The following is a 9,158-nucleotide window of genomic DNA, read 5'->3' on the forward strand; positions in this document are numbered from 1 at the left end:
TGATTATTTAGAAAAAAGTAGCTTATATTTAAATACTTCAAAATCCACCAATTATTGGAACCCTTCCATTTTTTCTTTCGAACTCCACGTAATGCTTCAAAACCCCATAGCTTTGTACTTTGTAGGTCAGATGCATACTAGGAGCGCTCAACCCCTGGCCCACAGGCCAGATTCAGTCCCTCACACAGTCATCCAACCCACTGGGCTTCCCATGGGTATGAAAATTTGGTGTGCAGTGGCACCATTTCCCTGCTGCCAAATTTTCAGACCTGCGGGGAGCCCCAGGTCCTGCATCCTAAATTGGGTGTCCAGTATGAGTTTGCAGGGCCAGGTGGAGGCAGCATGGGACTATCCTGTTGCGCAGGGCTCAGTCCAGCCTGTGGATATGCTCCCTTCCACTCATCTAGCCTGCAGGACCAAAAGCTTGAGCACCACTGTACTATACTATTGCTGTCTGTGCCTCAGGAAGAGTAAGGGACATTCCCACTCATGCCTGGGGTAAGTGGTTCTGTATGCATTACTTCTGTGCTGTAGCTTTATACTGTGATAATAAAAGCATATGGCATGGGCTGAGTGTTGGTGGGGACAGTATATTACAATGTCATTTTCAGCATATTAAATTAGGAGTGGTTTTATATATAGTCCAAACTCTCTACTTGGGCAAAAAAAGTGTTTCAATCCTTGAAAAAAGAATGTCCATGTTATACTGTATTTCACAGCATGTTTTATTTCTCCATTTTTAGGTTGAATGCACATTTTGAGGTGAATTCAGATTGCTCAGTCTCTCGAGCAGAAATGTACTCTGAATATCTCTCAACCTGCAGTAAATTAGCTCGAGGTGGAATTCTGACATCAACTGGATTTTATAAATGTCTTCGGTATGGTGAAAAGTTTATACAGAGATAAACAAGAGCTTTTAGGCTCATAATGCTATTCTGCAACTTAAATACTTTAGGGAATACCTACTCTGAGAAGAGTTTAAAAGACTTCTCTGATCCTCTAGCATTTGGAATTTTAAGTGAAACAAATTTTTATAGTTCAAAGTAATTGATTGTTTTCTTTCAACCACTTTGTGTTTGGCCGTTTATTTATTTCTCCTTTAGCTGTTGAGGGTTATCTTTTTTCACTTTTGTTGTCCAAAATGCTAATTCTGGTGGACCTGGCAGTCCCCAGAGAGATAACTAAGAGTATCTGAGTATCTCATCGCGTTGTGAAAATGCAGAAAAGACTGGATTTCATCAGAAACGGGCACAGCTATGGCTACTAAATACCCATTGAAAAATACTCCACTTATGAAAAATAAAATAGAGACATTCCCTATTCTTCCCATTTTTGCTAGAGGTTAAATATATAACTCTTTCTTGAGGGACAAACCTAATGATTACACCTTTTAAAATGGAAAGAAGACTTTCCACTGTTCAGCTGAATTTGCTATAACCATTTTGTCTGTCTGCTCAATATTCTGTGATGTATAGAAGCCAAGCTTCAGTAATTTACCACCTATTTTATTCAGGGGTAAATTAGTGTAATTTAGCTTAATTTACCAAGGAAAAGGAGAAAACAGAAAAGCAGTTGCTGCAGATCATAAGGCATGTGAAAATGCAGTTAAGTGCCCCCTCTTTACCCCTTAAAACCATATAATTGTTTATTCCTTCCAAAACCTGATTAAACATGAATAATCCCTAGATTCTAACTTTTGCATTTAGGTAGACAGTGTTTTGCTGTTGGACTTAAACTTAGTTGGCAGCTAATACTCTATTTTGATTATGTATTGTGCTCTTTACTTTTTATATATTTGTAGTCATCCTTTCTGCATATAGAACAAAGCTCAAATGTTAAAAAAATAAAGGAACTAAGAGTGTAAACAAATTGAGTCACTACTTTTATTAATGTTTCTGTATGTTTGTGTTTGGCAGAACTGTCTTTCCAAATCACACAGTGAAGAGAGTAGAGGATCCGAACAACAATGGACAGGCACATATACACGTGGTAGGAGTAAAAAGGAGAGCTATACCACTTCCCATTCAGATGTACTATCAGCAGCAACCAACTTCTACCCCTGTCGTCCGAATTGATTCTGTTCCTGATGTATCTCAGTCTCCTTCACCAGCAGGTATTATTATTACTATTTTACGTTTTGCATTTTTTATAGCTGGTGTTGATTCTGAAACTGGTTAAACCAAGTAAAATTGAGAGAAAAGTAATTTGACAAGTTGCTGTTAGTATTGCTTTACCTGCTCAAATACTACCTTCTGTTTGACACCTGACGCACCAAGTCCACAAATCACATGACAAACCACTGCTTTTGCCACTACTGATTCAAATATAATATAGCTGAGCATAGAAACTGCTCTAAGGAAAAAAAATGAAAGTTTGGACTTTATATTATGTATATTTGTATGGTTTTACATTTGAGCTTTGTTTTTTTTTTTTAATTCAGACTTTTGATTATTTTGTGTTTAACAGGAATCCCGCATGGACCACAAAGTGTAGGAAACCATTTTCAGAGGACAACAGTTAATAACCAGTGTTCAAATTTAACAGCAACACAAATGTCTTTTCCAATTCAAGGTGTTCACACTATAGCACAGACTATTTCAAGAATTCCACAAAATCCTTCAGTTCACACACAGCAGCAACAAAATTCTCCACTGACTGTCATACAAAATAAAGCTCCAATTTCCTGTGAAGTAGTCAAGGCCACGGTAATACAGAGCTCTGTTCCCCAGTCTGCGGTTCCTGTTACTATTGCTGTAGGAGGAGCAGCATCTAATCAAAATCACAGCAGTGCAGGACCACAGCCATCTGTTACTGTTGTCAGTTCTCAGACATTGCTTCACCACCAACCTGTAATTCAACAACAGTCTCCACTACACGCAGTGGTACCAGGACAGATACCATCAGGCACTCCTGTTACAGTAATTCAACAAGCTGTACCTCAGGGTCACATATTTGGCAGAGTACAGAACATACCAGCATGCACTTCAGCAGTTTCACAGGGTCAGCAGTTAATCACGACATCGTCACCTGTGCAGACTTCATCTCAGCAATCTTCTGCTGGTAACCAGCAACAGGACACAGTCATCATAGCACCCCAACAGTATGTCACGACATCTGCGTCCAATATTGTTTCTGCCACTACAGTACAGAATTTCCAAGTTGCAGCCGGGCAGATGGTTACTATTGCTGGTGTCCAAAATCCACAAACGTCTAGGGTAGGATTCCAGAATATTGCGCCAAAGCCTCTACCTTCTCAGCAGGTCCCTCCTACTGTGGTACAACAGCCGATGCAGCAACAGCAGCAGCAGCAACCATCGCAACAAAGTGTAGTGATTGTAAGCCAGCCAGCTCAACAAGGTCAAACATATGCACCAGCCATTCACCAAATTGTGCTTACTAATCCAACTTCTATTCCACCTGGTCAAACTGTCCAGTTGACTGGGCAGCCAAATTTAACTCCGTCTTCCTCACCATCCCCTGGACCAGTTACAAATAACCAAGTCCCTGCTGTAATGTCATCTACATCTACCACTCAGTCACAAGGACCCCCTCCTACTGTTAGCCAGATGCTGTCTGTAAAGAGACAACAACAGCAGCAACATTCACCAGCACCATCACAGCAACAGGTACAAGTCCAGCAACAGCAACCGATACAAATGCAGGTTCAGCCACAGCAAGCTAACGCAGGAGTCAGCCAGCCTAACTCCGGTGAATCTAGTCTGATAAAACAACTGCTTCTTCCAAAAAGAGGCCCTTCAACTCCAGGTGGTAAACTTATACTCCCAGCTCCACAGATCCCTCCACCTAACAATGCAAGAGCTCCTAGCCCTCAGGTGGTTTATCAGGTGGCCAATAACCAAGCATCCAGTTTTGGAGTTCAAGGACAGTCTCCTGCTCAGCAGCTACTAGTTGGACAGCAAAATGTTCAGCTGGTTCCGAGTGCAATCCAGCCCCAAGGGGCAGTACAAACAGTACCCATTTCTAATTTGCAAATATTGCCTGGCCAGTTGATCTCAAATAGCCCAGCAACTATTTTCCAAGGGACTTCTGGCAACCAAGTTACTATAACTGTTGTGCCAAATACTAGTTTTGCTCCCGCAACTGTGAGTCAGGGAAATGCAACTCAGATCATTGCTCCAGCAGGAATTGCAGTGAGTGGAACGCAGGCAGGAGTTGGGCTACAGGTGCAAACACTTCCGACTACTCAAGCACCTCCAGCTGGACAATCACCATGTGCTGCTGCTGCTCCCCCATTCAAAGGTGATAAAATAATTTGCCAAAAGGAGGAAGAAGCAAAGGAAGCAACAGGTTTACACATTCATGAACGTAAAATTGAAGTAATGGAGAATCCCTCCTGTCGAAGAGGAGCTGTGAATGCCAGCAATGGAGATGCAAATGAAAATGAAATGCAGGTGGGAAGTCTTTTAAATGGGAGAAAGTATAATGACTCCAGTCTACCTCCTTCTAACTCAGGGAAAGCTCAAAATGAGGCCAATCAGTGCTTACAAGTCAGTAATGGGCCATCATTAGAATTGGGTGAGAATGGATCTCCTGGAAAGCAGAACTTTGAGCAAATGGACACACAGGAAATTAAAAGTGATTTGAAGAAGCCCTTGGTTAATGGAATCTGTGATTTTGATAAAGGTGATGGTTCTCATTTGAGCAAAAACATTCCAAATCACAAAACTTCCAATCATGTAGGAAATGGTGAGATATCTCCAGTGGAACAACAAGGGAATTTGGATGCCACACAGCAAGATACTGCCAAAGGTGATCAAGGGGAAAGAATTTCTAATGGGCCTGTATTAACTTTGAATAGTTCACCTGTTGTAAGCGGTACACAGGAGTCTGCAAAACTGTTACCCCAACAACTTAGTGGTACCAATACTGATTTACCTAATGGACCTCTAGCTTCAAGTGTGAATTCAGATGTGCCTCAGCAACGCCCAAGTGTAGTTGTCTCTCCACAATCTACAGCCTCTGTTATACAGGGGCATCAAATCATAACAGTTCCACACTCGGGATCCAGAGGGTCCCAATCTACCCTGTCATCTGAAGTTCGGTCTACTAATGGCACAGCAGAATGCAAAACTGTAAAGAGGCCAGCAGAGGATAATGATAGGGAAACTGTTCCAGGAATTCCAAATAAAGTAGGAGTTAGAATTGTTACAATCAGTGACCCCAACAATGCTGGTTGCAGTGCTACTATGGTTGCTGTGCCAGCTGGAGCGGATCCAAGCACTGTAGCTAAAGTAGCAATAGAAAGTGCTGTTCAGCAAAAGCAGCAGCATCCAGCAACATATGTACAAAGTATGGTCACACAGGTAGGTAACAACACTTTTTCATGTTTATTTTATCAGATGATATTTATATAAGAAATAGATATGTGAAAATGCAGATTTGCTAATCTGATATTCTCCTGTATGTAGTATTTTTAAATACTGTAAGTTATGGTTCATGGATTCTTGCATAGTTAAGTTCTTCTGATGATTCTCATTCAGCTTTTGATGCCAGTTTTATTAGTATAGTATAAATGTATTGAAGAGGATTAACATCTAATAGGTTACATCTCTCTAATGGATTATGGGAGAATGCACGTGCTCACTGTTCTCTAAATTAAATTGTGTTATTATTTGGAAAGTAAAGCATAGTTCCTTGTATCTTGGAGTCTTAAAAATATTTGCCCGTATCTAGCCGCCACCACTGAGGATAAGTATCCTATAAAGTAATAATCTCAGTTGTGTAGTATTCTGTATAGCCTTCTTATACATACCTATGTTATAGGTTTCATAACTGTATTTCTGATACATGAATGTCAAGTGATTGTTTACCTAGCTATTGTATTAAAGCTTTTCATGTCAGTGTCTTCTAGCTTGTTGAAGTGTGTTAGTTTTTGCCTTTGGAGATTCTTAAAAGATAATAAGCTCATAAATGTTTCACTGCAGCAGTTAGTAGAATACAGTGCTCATTCATTAGTCAGAAAGGATGTAGTTGTATTAACAGCCTTTGACTCCAGGCAGTTATACCTTGTGGACACTGTGGGTAGAACTGTCTCATACATCACATTCTCACATGCATCAAATTGAAAGGGCATTAGTTTCTTTCTGTGGCTAAATTTACTTTACCATTTAGTATGAGCTTCCTCAGACCTCATGCCAGCATAATATATGTTCATTCTTTGTATGACTTTAAGCACATATTTACTCAGTTCAAAATTGTTCTATCTCTAAAATTCATTTTAGTTAAGTATTTGCACAGAAAATACTTACTCTGAGAATGATTTAAAGAAAATTCTTTCAGATTTTGGATTAGAGTAAGTAATGGCATCAACAGATTTTTATATGGTAAGAGGCAGGTAAAATGTAATGAGAGAACCAGGGAAATTCTTAAGGGGTTAGTGCTCTTATAACTTGAGACAAGATTAAGTATTTGTTCAGTCCTTTTCTTTTCTAAATCCTTTTCAGGATTTAGTTGATGTGACCTTTATGGCCCAAAACTAAACTGTAAGTACAGTCCAGTTAAAACCATCCTGAATAATCAGACGTTATTTTCTGTCACTATGTTAGATTTTTCACTGACATATGTTTTGTTTGCGGGGGGGTTGCTTTTCTTTTTTTTGCTTTTTTAAAAACACAATTCAATTATAATAAGTCCTTGGCTTCCTTACCTGAGGGAGAGAGAGGTCTTTTACCTCTCTCTAAAAACGCAAATAATTTTTTTAACAGTCATAAAACATGTTTGTGAAAATATATTTTGCAAGTATAAATAAGTTATATAATGTAATCCTTGGTCATTTTATTTATCTTTGGTATGAATCGAAGTTGTTTGATGGAAAAAATATCTATGAGCAGCAAACTTAAGGTTCATCTCATCTTCACTAGTCAGAATTTCCCTGGTATGTTTTCATCAGCTGAAAATCATGCATTGTATAGTGTTATAGGGGTTGTGCAGTTTGGATTTTTTCCTCTAGCCTTGCTAAATTCATACAGATACAGGCTGTATATTTGTGATTGAACTGTTGGGGTCTTTTTTTTCACTAAAATAGGTGACAGCATACTTACTTTCTAGACAACTGACTGATGTGAATTAAGAATTATTTCTGAGAATAGTTAAATTTGACATTTTCAGAATGTTAAGAAAGAGTAAGAAGACTATGACTTAATTTTTCCCTCTATGGTATATTTAAGCATATGCCTGTCATAACAAAAAAAAGTTGTGAGGTATTTTTTAAAAATGGGTAAAACACCCCTTTTTCCCTTGTCACATTCTCAGTATTTCTGTTGTGGTCCTTTACCTATTCACACAACTATGCTGGCAACTGCGTTTATCAGCTGAGGGAATGATGCAGATGCAGGTTTCACTGAAGCTGTTGAGAGTTATTTTAGTCGGTCAACAAATAATGTCGCCTTCTGTCTGCTTACCCTTTTCCTTCTGTCTACAGGCTGTCTTTAGCTGCTTAAAATATTTAGGTTTATGAAAGAAGACCAGTAGTTTTAATGGTCACTGTTTTTGATGATGAGCCCTAACTAATTGTTTGATTTGGTACTGTCTCAGGACCAACTACAACTGGAAATCTATTGTACCTGGCACAGAGGCTGAATAGTAGATGCTATTGTTCTGTTAAATTATTTTAAACACTTAACTCCCATCTCAAATTCATGTTGAGAGTATGAGCAGCATATTTCTTACGGACAGAAATCAGGGCTGTCTGGCTGGTGGTCTGCAGGCTGCAAGTGGCCCATGAGGGGTTAAGTTGCAGCCCCGGAGTTTCTTCTCAGCCACTGCTCTCCCCATCACTTCCCTCACTCATACCAGAAGTCTCTCCCTGTCTTTTCTCTGGCTTTTGCTGCCTGCTCCTGCTCCAGGAGGTGGGGCAGTGCAGCAGGGAAAACTGAGGTTGATCCTGGAGCCATGCAAGTGCACAGTGTGTGCATGCAAGTGGTGGTGGGCATGTTGTGCAGCAGGTTGGGAGGGAGTCTGTGCAGTCTGGGGGGGCCTGTGGCTTGTCCTGGTATGGCCTGTGAGTGAGCAGCTTCTCTGGGGTGTTCAACCCCTGGCCACTTAGAAGTTGGACAGCTCTGATGTAAATGTTGGGTTTCAGAATAGTTTTGTGAGAGGACCGAGGACAATGGGCAGGAGATTGTTATTGCCTGAATATGTACAGTTCTGATTATCAGCTGTTTTGCCTGCTTGAATGTAGTTCCAAGAAAAGAAATGCAAAACTTGGTTCATAGATAATACCTTTTTATTAGACCAACTCTAAAAATTGCAAAAAAATTGTCTTTTTCTGCAAACTTTCAGGCTCACGTTCCCTTCCTCAGGCTCAGGGAAAGTTTGAAGATGTTAAAAAGTCCCCGTATGTAGGAAATACACTTCATTTTTGCACAGAGGAAGCTGAAGATGGAAGTGTGTTCCTCTGGGTCCATAAGAGTGTCTTTGTGAGTTGCTGTTTGTTGTGCAGATAAGGCAGGATTCCTTCGCTGGTGGTGTCAGATGGCAGACAGGCAGGGAGGTGTAGAAATCTTTCTTGTTCAGCAATGACGTTTAAATCCAAAGTCGGTTAGAACTTGGCATTTTCCATGTAAAATGCACTGCAATAAACAGTTGCAAATGGTGTATTCTTAGATGCTGTATTATCCAAAACCAAACCCCCAAAATACTTCAGTAAAATGTTATCTGTGTGCTTCAATGTTGAGCCCATAAACAAACATTTCCTTCACTTAAATCAAAATACTGTAGAATCTGTTTAATCTCAGTAATTTTAAACAAAACAAGGAACAGTTGAAGCAAGACCTCTGCCAAGTACCTGTCTAGTGTGTGCTCTGTCCTCTGTTATCTTTTCATTACTGTTGATGACACAATGAATGAGAGGAAATAACATGAGATGAGAATTAAAGAAGGATTATGAGGTTACTTACTTTCATTACACAAACATTTCTTGGTATGTTGCTGTTTTAAATGAGAAAATCAGAGTTAAGTTAGAGAACAGTAGTTAGGATGGGCTGGGAAAGAAGCTGAAAGAATAGGAGAAGGAAGGTATTGGTTATATACCATGTACAAAGATTAGCACATTCACCAGCTACTAGGAGAAAGGGTGAGTTGAAGAGCAGCAAAAGCAAGATAGAAGTAGAAATGTGTGAAAACAGGAAGTGATAAAA

The 9,158-nt window shown here is 39.7% G+C and overlaps 1 protein-coding gene across 1 annotated transcript in view; it reads left to right on the forward strand.

Annotated features, from left to right (window-relative positions):
• The window catches only part of ARID2 (AT-rich interaction domain 2), a 204,165-nt gene that overhangs the window by 145,912 nt on the left and 49,095 nt on the right, over positions 1 to 9,158 (forward strand). Inside the window, exons 13-15 of the mRNA XM_019515774.1 lie at positions 744 to 878; positions 1,917 to 2,113; positions 2,467 to 5,324. Of these exons, the coding sequence (XP_019371319.1) occupies positions 744 to 878; positions 1,917 to 2,113; positions 2,467 to 5,324 (3,190 nt within the window). The remainder of the gene's footprint in view (positions 1 to 743; positions 879 to 1,916; positions 2,114 to 2,466; positions 5,325 to 9,158) is intronic.

Source organism: Gavialis gangeticus, unplaced genomic scaffold (assembly GCF_001723915.1).
Source record: "Gavialis gangeticus isolate Ggan-Ray unplaced genomic scaffold, GavGan_comp1, whole genome shotgun sequence".
Lineage (NCBI taxonomy): Eukaryota > Metazoa > Chordata > Crocodylia > Gavialidae > Gavialis > Gavialis gangeticus.